General features: G+C 26.3%; 1 protein-coding gene across 2 annotated transcripts in view; it reads right to left on the minus strand.

Annotated features, from left to right (window-relative positions):
* Positions 1-16,744, minus strand: part of LOC107441694 (muscle wasted) — a 52,686-nt gene that overhangs the window by 24,998 nt on the left and 10,944 nt on the right. For both annotated transcript variants that reach the window (XM_016055043.4, XM_071183213.1), the window contains exons 6-13: positions 15,877-16,014; positions 14,374-14,473; positions 12,885-12,990; positions 10,629-10,715; positions 7,805-7,964; positions 5,083-5,212; positions 2,992-3,145; positions 376-489 (exon numbers count right to left, since the gene is read on the minus strand). In XM_016055043.4, the coding sequence (XP_015910529.2) occupies positions 376-489; positions 2,992-3,145; positions 5,083-5,212; positions 7,805-7,964; positions 10,629-10,715; positions 12,885-12,990; positions 14,374-14,473; positions 15,877-16,014 (989 nt within the window). The remainder of the gene's footprint in view (positions 1-375; positions 490-2,991; positions 3,146-5,082; positions 5,213-7,804; positions 7,965-10,628; positions 10,716-12,884; positions 12,991-14,373; positions 14,474-15,876; positions 16,015-16,744) is intronic.

Here is a 16,744-nt window from a genome sequence, read left to right on the forward strand (position 1 = left end):
AATGAGTATCAGTTTTGTTCTAGCTTTCACATCATTTTTGACAAATAAAATCTGACAGGTATTCTAAGTACGATTTTTTAAAATAAAAAAAAAATTGAAATTAAGCATTGGAGAATATCAGAACATGGCATTCTGTCCGAAATAAGTCCAAACTTTAAATACAATTAAGTATAATAATATTAAAATATTGTTGCTTCACTTTTATCAAGGTGAGTCATCATTCTGATACCTTTACTTCACAAGAGTGGATGGGGGAGGGGGGAAGAAAGAGTACAATACTACAAATTTCTTAAAAAATTTATTGAAGCAGTTTGTATCATTATAATTATTTTCTTTTATTTTTGCACCAACTATTGCAATGATCAGTATGCATACCATCCATTTTGGAAGAACTTCTAAAGGATATTCAGCAGGTATCTTTATATTATCAGGATCAAATATTCGAACAATTCTTTGGTATGGAGGAGCCACCTTGTGCTCAAGAAAATACTGAAAAAATAAAATAAGATTTGAAAAATAATGATATTGGAAAAAAAACAAGATTACATCAAGTTTGTTTGAACCCAATTTAGCTCCAATTAATTTAAATTACAATCAATATTATGACCCATGGGTCTATAATGAGAAAACAATAATACTATAATGTTTTATAGTGAAATATACATCACAGAAAAAAAATATTTTATGCAAAATAATATAACACATCATTTTTATATTGATTGAATATACTCGTTATCTCTATAACAGCTGTGCTTATAACCACAGCGACTCAATATTTTTCTTACTTTCTGGAATGCATCAAACCTTTAATTAATTTTCTTTTTTATTATTAAGTCATTTAGGATTTCATTAAGCATGTTGATATTTCATTTGGAGTTTATTTACATTGTATACCTAAATTTTTTTTGTTTCAGCAATATTGAAATACATTCGAAAAAAAATAAATTTATCTGGGACAATGCGATGCGATGGTGAGTTGACAAAGACACATTATTCTAAAGAATATTGTTTTATTCTTCCTGTTTTTCTTTAGTTTTGTTTCGTTTTTAGGTTCCTTCAATTCTGTTTTGTTTAATTATTTTATTTCCTTTCATTTTTATTTATTTATTTTGCAAATTTTCTCTTATTTCCTGCTTTTTCTATGTAGAACATAATACAGAAATGACATTAATTTGAATTGATACTAAGATCTAAACAACAATGTATTCAACTTATTAAAGCATATTTTACTTCATTATATATATTTTATTTCATTATGAAGCATATTTTATTCGATTCTTCTTTTTCCTTCTTATTTCTTCTGCTTATCAACATTTTTGTCAAACCCCAAGCAATGCAATTTTTTGATTCCTTTATGAAAAAAAAGTTGCTATAATTTTTAAAAAAAATATTTTTCTTAAATTAGCACCAAGTCAGCAAAAGAACATTTACGCTAATTGTCTCTACATAGCTCCCTTTAAGATAAAAATAAAATCTACATGGGAATAAAATTTACATATATCACATAAACTAAAATTCAAGTACTTCTAAATTTTCCATAGACTCAAGAAGTGTGTCTGGTCTTACCCCACAACTGGGGTAAGACCAGGAAGTGCACAAAATCAACTAGACTGGACGATTTTAATTTTTCTGTAAAAAAATCAGTTATAAAAAAAGAGGAGTCCCACTATGATTTTTCAGGAATGATATATTATACACAACTAAACATTGAATATCACAATTAAATCTGATTATTTCTAGGTCAAACAGCTTAGTTCCAACACACCTTCAAATATTAGCTACCCGGTGTTACCTCATTTTCCTCTAAATAATTTATATGCAAATTTTACTGCGGACACATTTTAAGAAGATTGTTAATAATTAAAATTAACCTTGGACTTTTGTATGTTTCATGAATTTAATTTATTTACTGCTATTATTTATATCGGATGATTTTATCCTATTTCAAGAATTGAATCCAAGTTTTTGGCCATGCCTTATGAAAAAAAAAAATTTTTTTTACATTAATTCTATGAGAAAACAAAGGAAATTTCACTATGACAAAAAGTTAAACTTATTTTTTGGAGCTGTATTATTTTATGATGCAGAAAAACTTTACAAATAAAACAATATTAAAATACATAGTTCTCATTCAGTTACATGCAATGCTATACAAAGAGCAGTACTTTAAATCAGGGCTCAAAAAAACTCAGAAATTTTACCCGTCCCTGAGGACGGCTTGTCCAACAATGTACCCGTCCTCCTTTGAAACTAACCCGTCGCTTCTAAATAAATAAAAATATAATTTTCTCTTATTTATTACAAACATTTATACAAATTGCACAATGAACTAGTAGTTACTAGGATTACATTATACAGTAATAAAAGAAATACAAGGTTACTAATAGTAAAACCTAGTATTTCTATAATGAAATAATTTATTTCTTTGATGAAATAATTTAAATAATAAAGGTTAAGTTATCTGCCAATTATCATGTCAATTTATCCGATGGTACTGCATTTTTTAAATGAATCAAATATGACGTTTTCCAGTTCAACAATCAAGCCAATGATTTACAGAGGTTTCTGCACAGAAATCTGAAAGAGGTTTTCCATTTAGGTAGATGTTCATAAAAGCGTTTAACGCTTCTTGTTTAACACCAGTAAGTAATGTGTTTTTTTGTAAGCTCATTGCAGAAAAGCCCCTTTCAACCGCTGCAGTACTCCCAGAGAGAGAAAACATCAATTCCACCATGTGCAGTATATTGCTGTATTTCGAGATTAGAGGGTCATTTTAGAAGTGAGGAGCTAGACTCTTGAAAGATAAAAAAAATTTAAAATGTACCACAAACATTAACGGGAAAATGGCCGTCCGCGCGAGCGCTGGATTCGAGAAATTTGTTGTCCGCAGGGAATTTTTGACTGCCGAGGACGGACGGACGGGCGGTTTTTCGAGCCCTGCTTTAAATAATCCTACTATGTAGAATAATCTAAACTAGAAGTAAAAGTTACCTTTACTGGATTTTCTATTGACATTTTTGGGGATTTACAAGCCTTTATCCGAATTTTTAATTGTGAAACAGTTTTGTTTGGTAATATCCACTTATGAATCATGTCCATAGTTGAATCACAACTGGAAAATTGCTCTAGTCCTATTGCTATAAGACTAGGAAAAATGATAATAAATAAGTAAATAATATGAGAAAAGGCTTGTTGTGCTTCAAAACTTACATTAAATAACCTTATTTTTCAATTTAATCAGACATCATAGGTTATTTTGGAAAAAATAGAAATATATGCTTGGATTTTAAATTTCGATTTTAAAAAAAATAGATAAAATAATACAAATATATCATAAAAACATCTATTTATTTAGAATAGTTAGGAAGAGGTTCTATCAAAGTCTTAAATCATTATAAACTTCAGAAGTACATGTTAAACAAATGATTTAATAAAGTAAAACAAATGATTTTAATAAAGTAAAACAAAATATTTAAAAAAGCAAAGTAAAAAAAATTTTTGAGTTAAGTTAATTGTGGCTTTGGTACAGCCGAAAGGAAGTAGTTTGCAACACCTAAAGTTAACGTACATAAATTTCAAAAGCTTCAATATTAAAAAAAAGAGAGAGATCACAGAAATTGCCACTATTTTCATGAGAAATGAAAACAATTTTTAAAATGTTAACTGATAAAGTGTGAAAAACTTTTTTGATACCAAAGCCGTAAACTGAAAAATTTAACCATATTTGTCACAAAATAAAAATATTAACTGAAATAAGGTAACCAAGAAGTTTCAATGATTACATTATCATTGGAACAACATTAAAATAAAAAAATATTAAAATATAAAAAACACCAGAAATTAATAATATCCAAAACGTTCCCATATTTTTAACACTTTGTGTCTGCATACTTTGTGTCTGTTAAAACTAAACTCCCAATTGTCACTTACAGGGCTGAAATCTAGGGTTGTCACCTAGGGCTGAAATCTATTATAGGGGAGAATCAATTTATAGAGACTAAGCAAATCATCAAGTGTCTCTTTATTCTATCTTCAGTTCATTGCAGTGTTTCCCAAAGTGTGGTACGCGTACCCCCATGGGTACGGGAACAGTTTAGCGGGGGTTCGCGTTCCTATGCGAAATATCTTGTAACAAACGAAAATTTCAAAGAATTTTATTTAAAAACAAAGCTAGCCATGAAAATTTACGATTATGTATTTTTCTATTATTGGCTATTTTTTGCAGAGTTAATAGTTAATAATTAATAGTGCCAACAGCCAGTTGTGATTTTCAACTTTTGTGCAATTTTTTTATAGTAAAAGTTTGTAATAAATTCTACTTATTTTGATTATTTTTATAAAATATAATTTTTATCCTTCTTGAAAAATAAACATGAGGAGTGTTTTTTAATATCATTTTGGCTGCAAATGCAAAATATATATCCAGTTTTAACAGAAAAAGTTTTGAAATACATTTTGCCTTTTCCTATTTCAAACTTATGTGAAGTCGCTTTCTCAGCTTTCGTGGACATTAATTCGAAAAAGAAATAGATTATTGTACGTGGAATTGCATCTCAGACTAAAATTGACCACAAGATAACCGAATTATGATGAACTGTTATCACAGCAAAAACAATATCATCCTTCTCACTGATGCAAATAAACTTATTAACAAAACTTTATACCAAAAAATAAAGATAAACATATTTTTAAAAAAATACGTTCATTTTTTTTATTAGTGGTACACAGCATTACGAAAAATTTAGAAGGGGTACACAAAAGTCATAAGTATGGGAAACACTAGTCTATTGTGACATGCCGATCTACAGTAGGTAAAAGCAAGCTCTCAATTCCAGGGGAAATATGGTAGTCTGATTCAAAATACAAAATTTCACAAAACAAAACTTACTTGCCATCCCTAAATATCCAGTCGCTAATGGCGAGCTAGTGATTGGAAATTTCACGCCCTTATTTGCAGAATTGCAAAACTTAGTAAGTAAATGTAATTCATATGTATCATAGAGAACTGAGCATTGAATGGTTTATAACAAAATAATCATAAGAACAAACACATTAGTAAAAATAAAAAATATATTTACTAACTTATCTTCTGCTGCACAGAACTGTGCCTTACGAACAACATATGGCTTGCAGAAACCAAAAGTTGGCAGTAACTCAGGATAGATAAATACTTTGCTAGTAGCAATAGTTCTCTTTGCATTAATAGGAACAGCTGAAAATATGTTTCATACATAATACTTAAGATCAATATTTTCTTTATTTAATTTATGTTTTAATGTACATCAATTTTTAAACTTTAATTCATATTTATGCAATAAAAATAAAAATTTATGCAATAAAAAAATTTCTAAGCAATATCACTAATTTAATTAATCAAACAATCCAGAATTGATATGCAAAATTTAAATTGAAATAATGCTTTAAAAATAATACACACAATCAATATTTACTTTGATATTTACTTAATCGTTTAAAATTATTCAAGTAATCTAATTGAAGCAATAAAGAAAACAATGGAAATAAAAAGAAAAATATGACCACCGAAGCCGAAGTCTTCAAGGGGTACCGGCCTCGGAAGCCATAAAACAAAACCTTCTCTATTGAGAGAGAGGACAAATGCCAAAATTAACTCTCTCAGTACCCCGAAGGTTTTGCAGAAGTTCAAGAAAAAATACATGAAATACAAAAAACCAAATCAGAAAAGAAATTTCAACAAATCTTGAGAAAATAAAAACTCACATTAAACCGGCCAAACAGCGATTTCATGAACAAACTAAATTCAAAGGAAACTCTAATACAAAAGAAAACAACGCCCTCTGTTAAAATGCGCAGAATGAAACAAAGAATAGTAAAAGAAAAGATTATGTAACAAATTAATATAATGCTCAACTGGGGCTGCTCAGTTAAGACTTGATTTTCGCCCTGTTAAAGGAAACAATAAACTAGTATTCTTCAATCATTTTCTTAATCAAAAAATTAATATTACAATAATTAAAAGGAAAATCATTATAACTCAAATTATTCAAAAAAATTATTCACAGTCTCCTGAAAACTTTCAACGCTAATGCAAATATTTTTAATCCTAACCAATTGTGAAAAAACTAAATTTTTGAAAATTTTATTACACACATCAGTTTTAAAGTTGCAGAAAAAAATAACTTTAAATTTAAAAGCTATTCTTTTATCAAAAACACGAATTTCAATAATTTTATCAACAATATCAATTTTAAAATCCAAATATTCAACACTTAAGCAATTCTCATTAGTTTTCTTCGAAACCAAATTTTTACGATAAATACTATAAATAAAATTATAATTACTATCACAATTAAACAAAATCAAATCATCAATATATCTAAAAGCATTAAATTCATTATACTCCAGAAATTTAGCTTCAAAATAATGTAAAAAAATATTAGCAAAAGCACCAGAAAAGGAATTAACTTGGGGAAATGTTATAAATAGTAATGTTGAAGTTTTGGATTATATTAATAATAATATTTCTAGCATTAATACTTTTGATTTTGAAAATTTGTACACAAGTATTCCACATGCACAGATTAATGAAATTTGTCACAGCATTTACGATAACTATTTATTTAATGAGAAAATAGATAAATCTTATTGGTTGGATTTATGTAGGTTTAATCTTTTTGAGAATGTTCCTTTTAATGGTTTAGATTTTTATAAACAAATTTGTTACATAATCTTTTTTTTTACTATTCTTTTTTTCATTCTGCCCATTTTAATAGAGGGCATTGTTTGTTTGTTTTTTTTTGTATTAGAGTTTCCTTTGAATTTAGTTTGTGAAATCGCTGTTTAACCGGTTTAATGTGAATTTTTATTTTCTCAAGATTTGTTGAAATTTCTTTTCTGATTTGGTTTTTTGTATTTCATGTATTTTTTCTTGGACTTCTACAAAACCTTCAAGGTACTGAGAAAGTTAATTTTGGCATTTGTCCTCTATCTCAATAGAAAAGGTTTTGTTTTATGCTTCCAAGGCCGGTACCCCTTGAAGACGTCGACTTCAGTGGTCATATTTTTTTTATTATTTCCATTGTCTTATTTATTGCTTCAATTATTCTTTCTTTTGAAAATTCTACTGCTTTTACGCGCGTTTCTTTCAAAGATAGTTTTGTCAATTTAGAATTTAATATTTTGTATTCTTTTACTCAAGTAATCTAACTGTTAGCTGTATGATATGCATATTCAAAATTTGTATAAATACTGAAAAAAATTCTGAAAAGTTAAAAAATTTTGCCAAAAATTTCATTTTTTATTTATAAGTTCCGTCAGTTGGATAATAGAAAATTATCAATAAAGAGCTTTTGATTCAACTGCAAACACTTTTTTTAATGGAAAGGATTTGATCAAACACTTGTATTTTTATAATTCATGTGCCATAGCAATATTTTATTATAAGAAATATTTTATTATCGTAATTATTTTAAGACAGAAACCTATACAAAATTTTGAATTTGAATTTCCTTTTTCTAAATAATAGTAAAATTCATTAAGTAAGTAAGTTCTTAAGTGATTAAAATTCAATCAATGTCCAATTGAGTTATACATATTTACACATACACATTACACATAGTTATACAGATTAAATAATTATTTCTCAATGCAGTATAAAGAGTTTTATGAACAAGATTTATAATTTAATCAAATGACTTATATAGATTAAAATTATCACTTTAAAATTGAAGTTTTGAGAGTCAAACTAGGTATACTCTATTACAGCTTCAGTTCTGATACAAATATATTTAATAAACAAAACAAAAAGAAAAACTTTTTTACTTACGAATACACTTTGGATTTGAGATTTTATGCTGAGGAATGAGAGCAATGTCAGATTTTTCAAACTTTTCTATTATCTTCAAAGCACCATCCAAATTATGTGCATTAAATGCAGATCTTCCTGATCCACCATTTTTTCGGGAAGCAAACATTTGGATTTCCCCCTACGCAAACAAATGGATATCAATCTCTGTACTTTTTTTAATCAACATACATTCATACACTAATTACATCTATAATACATTCTTTATATCTATAATATATTCTTTATATATATTTTTTTTTGTATATTTTTCTATTCATATCTTACCAGTACTGCAATTCCTAACCTTTAAGTGGTGCTGACCACAAATTTTATAAAAAAGAACTAAGTCCGATAACTACTGAATATACAAGTAAAAAATAAAATGACAGATAGACTCCCATATATGTGTAAATGTACCACTTTATTTTTATATATATCANATCTTATATATATATATATATATATATAATGATATAATGTGCACATATGTCAGTAATTATTAATAGATACTATAAGAAAAATTAAATTTTTATAAGGAAAATAACTTTATCGCATTCACTCAAGCTTTCACAACTGTAAGAAAACTGATAAAAAACAAGTGATCCAAGTTTTAAAATAAATAAATAAAAATCTTGATGGGTTTTTGACACTGTTTATCCACCATGTGAGAGTTGATTGAAATTGAACAGTTTTAGCTTCAAATAAATTGGAGAGCTTTTGAGTGACGCCACATACCACTAGGACTAGTGAACAGTTTCAAAAACTGGTCCTTAATCTTAAGATTTATTTTGGCTTGGTCTAGGAGTGCACAACTTCTTTGAGTGAGGGGTCACAGGCTCAAGTATTTAGACATATTGACAGCAATTATGATAATTTTTATAAAAACATTAGTGTTTTAGCACTAAATCCTTATTATTAGTCAATTTAGTAACATATTTGCATAAAATTAAATGGCTATGATATAATGGCTTAAGATTCAACATTTAGTTGAAAAAATATTATCAACTTTAGGAGATTTATAGAAATATTAAATCTATGCTAGTTAAATTCTAAATGGTTTTTAAACAATTTTCAAGCTACAAAAAATTAGACATAAAATTTAAAAACAGAAAAAAACCCACATATTCATGCACTGTTTTTCTCCAAGTTTGCATGCTGTAGTATTATTGGATTAAGATATTAGTTTTTAGGTACCACATGGAAATAGTAGCAACAACTGCTAATAAACAATAAAAAAATAACTTGGATTGACGATGAATTCAGCACAAATAAAAGACATCACAAGTGATTATTAAAAATGCGGAATTCGAAACTCATGAGTCCTAAAAATATATTATTAAAAAAATCAGAATTTGAAAATCATGTCAAAAAGTATTAGCGATAATTGCCAAAAGGACGATAAAAAATACTATTATAATAGCAATATATTAAGTTTGAATTTTCTTTTAAAAGTTCTGGCAGGTTCTTATGAGAAATTGTTTTACAAAAAAAAAAAAAAAAATTAATAATAACAACAATCAAGTATCTAGTAAAATGATTATCTAAAATTAATGAATGATTATCAAACATATCATTCATTCTACTGGACTTACTAAATGATCATCAAAAATAATCATTCATTTTACTGGATAAAATATTTACTGATTATAATTACTTTATATAAAATTTCTAATTACTTTTTTCAAAAAGCAGCAAACATTATAATAGCAATAAAGTATAGTAATAACAAAAAAGCATATTAAGACTTTCATTATAAATTAAATCAATCTCATATAATTGCTAATCCATTCTAGCACACTTAAGTCTTTTTTCGTCCTTTATTTCGTCCGAATATTAAGACTTTCAATATAAATTAAATCAATCTCATATAATTGCTAATCTATTCTAGCACACTTAAGTCTCTTTTTAAAAAAAAAAAAAAAAAGAGAGAGAGAGAGAGAGAGAAAGGAAACTATATCGGACCATTTAAATTTGTAGTGGAATTTGAATATTTTAAAATGTTTAAATGCATATGTTTAGATACATACATTTTTCTCCATGAAAATATTTATCCTTTCATCAAAATAAGAACATTACATTTACTTCAAACTTTTTTACACTAAAATGAATTTTTCCAATTCGGCTTTTTCCTTACTTAATACTTTAATTAAAAGTTTTAAAAAAATGAAATACTTATATATATATATTCTTCGATTTTTACCAAACTATTAGTTTTTTTTTACATTATTTCAAAAACAAATACTTTATTTCTATAGCAGATTTAGAGCTATTATTTAGATCTTTAGAAGATTCTGCTTAATAAAATAAGGCGGACATTAAGAATTATTTTCTACTAGAATTAGAAAGGAAAAAAATCTAGCAGTTAATTTTTTTTTTGAAATTTTATTAAATGTTAAAATACTTTTGACAAATAAATAATATTAAAACATTTATATAAACCACTTGAATTTACTTAGATTTTGATCAATTATTGCTAAAAGCTGATTAACATGGTTTTGAAATAAAACTGCTTGCATTATAAGACATATACTCAATGTTAAAAAATATATATAAATATATATCATAGTTTAAAATACTGTTTCTTAGACAATTTTAGTAAGTAATTATTTCTGAAAGAGAAATACATATAATACTAATACATACCTGACTTGAAAAGAAAAATGCTCAGGATTCAACATGAATAGGGCTAAATTTATTTTGCCTTTTTTAAAATGATAATAATTAAAAAAAAATTTAACAAATTTATTAAAAAAGCTTTTTAAAGAAAAACAAACAAACAATTGAATGAATATATAATTTTTACCATAAACAATTTAATAGCATTATTCAAATTCTGCAAATCTGGAGATCCGTGAGACAACAAATAAGCTTGAGAGAGTAATTGAATATACTGAAAAAACAATACAGAAACATAAATTTAAAATGATATACAGCAATTATCAAAATAAGAAACACTTATATTTTATATACACAATTTAATATTAATAATTCAATAATTTTGTTCAACAGAGAATGTGCTCAAAGCTGAACTGCCACCATACGAAAAGAGGTCTCAGTAACATATCTTAGAGTTTATGTAAACCTCCGCAAATTTTATAAGTCATACAAAAAATAGATAACATATGCTAACAATTCACAAAAACACACTTGAAAGATATTAAACACCATATGTAACAAATATTGTTTAAAATACAGCCCAATCTTCTAATAATATTCCATTCCATCTCAATCTTCTGAGAGTGTTGCTCAGAAATGATGAATGATGGACATTTAAAAAATGAAGGGCAAATTTCGCATTATTTTAAAGCTTGCCACATTTCCACAAGTGCTAGTTTTCTGGTCTAAAAATGAAACAATTTTTTTTTTTACTAAATTGATCACACTAGTAATCATAAAATCTTTATAAAACCCTATATTTAGAATTATTTGACCAGCAAAAACAGTTTAAAAAAAGGCCCAATATTAATGTTTTGAAAAATTCAATTTCAATAAGATTGATTAGCCAAGGCCTTGATCAATTAAATAAATTTAAATTATTTAATTAATCCAAAATCATTTTAAATTTATTTAATTAATCCAAATTTAAAATGATGCTGTTCACGCCAGGCTCACCAAAAGACTTAACAGACAAAATATCCTAAAAAAAATATTTTTTTCGAAATAGTGATAAACCAGCACATCATACATTAAAGAGATAGATCATAAATTTACTCCAGCAAATTCAAATTTTTTTCAGAGCACAAATAAAAACGGCATAATTGGGGTAGGTTTTTTTTATGAAAATTTAATATAGTACTTTTAAAAATTATTTTCGAAAAATATTCTTCATTACAGCTTTGAAATAAGTAAATAAATAAAAAACAAGTTTGTTCATTGTGCAGAGTTTGGAAATACCAGGAAAATCACTAAGCATGTCCATCTGTCCACCTTGAAATATGTAGCTTGGGAAAAACTATTTTAGACTGGAACACTGAATTCTTAGCTTCACCAAAAGCTGCATGGGAAAAGTATAAAAAAGTTTTTCAAACTGTTTTTCTATGGTTGAAGTGTAAGAATTTTTTTACTGACTTCAAATTAACTTAGATTCTTACAGGACATGGTAATTGCAACAGCTATTAGTTTAGGTTCAATTTAGTGAATAGCAATTGTTCTTGATGTCAAGATGCTGAAACTTGAGAACACATTATATTTTATTGTAATATACATTCAAGTCAAAAAGAAAACATTAAAAAAGGAACTGAGACAGTTAAATATTTCTTTGCCACCAGTTTTGCCCTTGTCAGTTAAATGCACCAAAAACCTAAATATTTTACGCAATTTTGCTTACAAGAAATTAGTAAAGAAATAATTTGGATGATAAACAATGTTCAGGGGTAAAAATTGCAGTTTTTTCAGTAAATTTTTATTATTCTTTATATATATACTATAAGATAAAAAGGAAAAACATTTTTAAAAGGAGAAGGAGAAAAATGACCAAAAAAAATAACAAAACTTATTTAAAATTCTTTTAAAAGTTTTAAAAAAAATTGTCAGAAAATTAAATAACAAAAGATATAATCTCGAAGTCAGTTTCTCTGTAAATTTCTTTCTTCTTTAATTATTTTTGTTATCTCTTTATTGCATCTCTGAATCGCTATCTATTGATTTTCTGACTGGCTACAAAAGGTCATTTTTTTATTGTTAAACCCAACTAAAAAAAAAAAAAAAAATNTTAGAACTACCAGAAAATTGTACCATTTAATATGTTCCAGGCTCTATGGGAGCACTAAAAGCTATGGAGACACCAAAAATGGTTTCTATATTGTATATATATATATATATATATATATATACATTTCAGATCAGATAACCACAGTATACTGTGAGCCATATATAACCTGGTAAAAAAGTATAATACACGAACAAAGTGAAAACTGACATATAGGACCTGTCAAAGTAAATTTAAAAAACATTTGGGTGAAATAATAATGAAATAAAATATGAACAGAAAAGAAAATCTCAATTACTTAAAATAGTTATTTTAAGAACAAAATAATGCATATTATTAAATGTAACATACCATTCTCATTTGCTCATCTAGTTGAAGTTTCTCATCTGAATTCATCCACTCAGATCTTGGTTCAAGACAAACATCACTCGCACCAGTAAAAGCTGATTCAAAAATTCTGAAAAATGAATTTTAAAACATTTATATATTTTTAGATAAATTTCCTAGCAGGCAAAAATCCTGACTTTTAAAAAAAATATATTAAAAAAAATTGGCATCTTATTATTTAAATCTGATTTTTTTCTCACATATACCAATTAAAATACATTAATAGTGCTTAATATTATTGAAAAATAATACTGAAATACTTAATATTATAAATATTTAATATTTTTAACTAAAAGGGTAAAAATTGTGACATAATTACTGCAACTAATCACTAAAATGGTAGAATAGTTATTTTAATTCATACTCAATACTTTCTTGAATTGGTGAAGGTAAAGATCAAATTTCTTCACTCCATATCAAACGAAGAATAAATTCATTTAGATTAAGAAATATAATAAAAATCAAGCATTCTAAATCCTGCAAAACAAGTCATTATTCCTTATTTATAGATATAAACTAAATGTTTAATAAGTTTTAAATGTTTTTTTTTTTTTTAAATAAGCATGAAACTATATTTCTATAATTGAAACATGTTAATTTAATTTAAATTACTTTAGACAAAGTTACAATTTTAAAGTTTCATATTAATTTAATTTATATTGAGTTTCTTTTTCATTTATTTAATTATTTATAATTAATTTTCAACCAATTCAATTATTATGAATGTTATCATGTTTAATTTCATTAATTTTCAATCAATGAATTCAAACATTAAATAATAATTGCCCCCTCATTACTTCTCTAGATAAAACCTTCAATATCAATACGATCAGATCAGAATTGAAAAAAAAAAACAGGGGTTCCAACTCAATTTCAGAAGAAAAAAAAATTTCCTGACTTATAATAGAAAGAGATATATAATAGATTATATAATAGAATGAGAATGGAAAGATGGAAAAGTTACTCTAAAAAGTAGAATTTCATAAAATAATTGCAATAGATGTTACAATTATTTAACACGAACTGATCAGTAACTGATTACCGTTACTGACAATTCTAAGACTGGTTATATTCCAGGTATGATATAGGAATTTTCCAGTTTTCTTTGTAAGAACTTGCAACTTTCCCTGACTATTACTCGTTTTTTAAAGTTAAAATAAAATTCCCAGACAATTCCAGATTTTCCCTGTTCTCACTAAGCCTTGAAAAATCATAGCCTAACTAATATGTTTATAATTTATATAAATAATACTAAAATTTGACTTAAATAAATGTTAACTCAGCAAAAAAAAAAAAAAAAAAAAAAAAAAAAAAAAAAACATCAAGAGATCTAAATTATGTCAGTTTTTCTAAAAAAATAATTACTTAATAAATAAGTAAAGCATACTGTAAAAAAAACTATGTGTACATAATTAAGATTAAGTTATTTAAAAATAAATACAATAATACGAACTGAGAAGAGTTCTTATCCTCCTCCTCTTCATCCTCCAAGTCCATGTATTCTTGTTGGGCATATTCTATTATTTCAGACCACAATGCATTTAACTCAGCTCCTGAAATTTTTTTTAAAAAAAAATACCACTTAGAAAGAAGAAAGGATTTGTAAAAAAAAAAGGTATAATGGTAATATGCTATTTTTTTTTTTTTTTTTAANTTAAGAAATGTAAATTGTTTACAGGAAAGAACTTTTTTTTTTTTTTTTTTACATTTAGGAAATGCTAAGGAACGTAAAAATGAACTTTTAAAATTATGAAAATTTGCAGTATTTAAATTAAAATTTCAGTTATATTAAACAGAATGTTAAGGTGTTATAAAAGCTTTGATAAGCAAGAAATCTTCATTAATTCATATTTGATTTAGTTGGCATACTAATAACAAAAATACGACAGAAAATTCCTTATCACAGTAACCTTCCCACTCCACACACAGACAAGTGAGAAACACTAGATGCTGTGTTTTGCAGAATAATTAATTTTTTAAACTTTGTGAAACATGGACAGTAGTTAGAAACAAAAACAATTTTTGGCAACAAAAACAAAAAGCTCAACATTTTATATCGGTTTGGAATATTTATGCCAAATTGTTATTTCAAATGCTGAAATTGTTTAATAAACCAAAATTGAGAAGGCATTTACAGAATTTGTTGAAAATTATCAAGAATAAGAAATATACCGATAGCAATTCCTCTTTCTATTTATGAATATAACCTAATGTATGTCTAATGCACCAGCAGGAAGTAGACGACAAAGCCTTTTCTGTTCTATATTAAATTGGAAAAAATATTCTTTAACTCAAAGAAAACAAGAATGTTACTGAACAACATTTAGTACATACTATCAAGTTTCAAACTTACTATAGTATAATTATTTGCAGAATGCTACTTAAGTAACTGAATAAGGAAAATGAACAAATTCGTATTTTGGAAGGTTCTAAAAATATAGTTCTAAAAAGGTAAGAGTAAGGGCCATGATAACCTAATTGGTAGGGCACTGGGCCCATGTCCAAGAGTTCAATCCCCGCCGGGCGAAGACGTTAAACCTGCCTGGTGCACGTTAAATCTGTCGAGTTTAAAAGTTCTCCATGTTCCATAACAAATTACACCTGAGGGGGTACTGATCCAGGAATTTTCTTGTCTTCTGGATTGGTTCAAAACTTCAAGGCTACGGAGTTGAACATTAGTAGACATAAACCCAAAATTAGGTCGGCTGTTCAACAACGAATATAAAAATATAAAAGGTAAGAGTAAAAATATTTTATTTTGCAAGGCATTATAACAAATAAGCTCTTATTTAACAAATAAAATTTTCGGTTGGGAGGAATTCATTAAATATGGATCTGACTGTATCTATTTAGACAAAATAAATAAATAAAATCAAAAATATTATATATATTTAACAAAATGCACAGTAAAGCTCTTTTTGTATAATAATGTAAAAAACAGAAAAAATATACATACTAGAAATTTTTGTAGTTTGGTCATAGGTTAAATCAAGAGGATCAGGTGATTCCTCTTCCTGAACAAGAAATTCAGGGTCATCATCAGGATCTTCTACATCATTAGCTTCTTCAACATCTTCTGCTACCACTTTATTATCTAAATAAAAATTTATAAATAAAACAAATTAGGAGAAACACTTTCTAACGTAAGAAAAATTTACTAAATACTATACAACAAAAGGTTGATTTAGAACTTAAAATTGCAAGAAGAATATCAGTGCATAATATTTTGTTTTGTCAATTTAAAAAAAAAAAAAATCATACTTAGATTTATATTTTTAAACATACAAATTACACCTTCATTAGACTGTTGTCCGTATTAGGCTAGATCCATAGAGCTTAGGGCTAAAAAAAATAGTTGATCAGTGTATATCTTGTTTTGTCAATTTTAATGAAACTACATTGTTTGATCTTTTCAAACATTAAAATTGCAACTTCCCGAGACTGTTATTCCTATTTCTACACAATAAAATAACAAAATAAAATATTGTATAATTAATGCATTTTTAAAGCTAACTTTTAAATTTAATTTTGTATACTAGTCTTCCAAACACATGGGGTACTCAAAAAGTTTTCTTGATTCTAAAAGAAAACTGTTTAAGGTTAGAGAAAATTTCTTTTGCTGTTTATCTTATATTTCCGAATATAAACTGAGAATTTTCAGAAAATGTTTGAAAGCTAAAGTTGGGGGATCAGTTTATAATCATATTCACGAACTTTGAAAAATTCCGGGTGGACGTCACCACAAAAAAAAAAAAAAAAATGCTTTTAGAGTTTAACTCAATTTCGTTTAATTAAATTGCATATTTTTTCGTTTGCTACTGCTC

The sequence above is a fragment of the Parasteatoda tepidariorum genome, chromosome 7, assembly GCF_043381705.1.
Source record: "Parasteatoda tepidariorum isolate YZ-2023 chromosome 7, CAS_Ptep_4.0, whole genome shotgun sequence".
In the NCBI taxonomy this organism is placed as follows: Eukaryota; Metazoa; Arthropoda; class Arachnida; order Araneae; family Theridiidae; genus Parasteatoda; species Parasteatoda tepidariorum.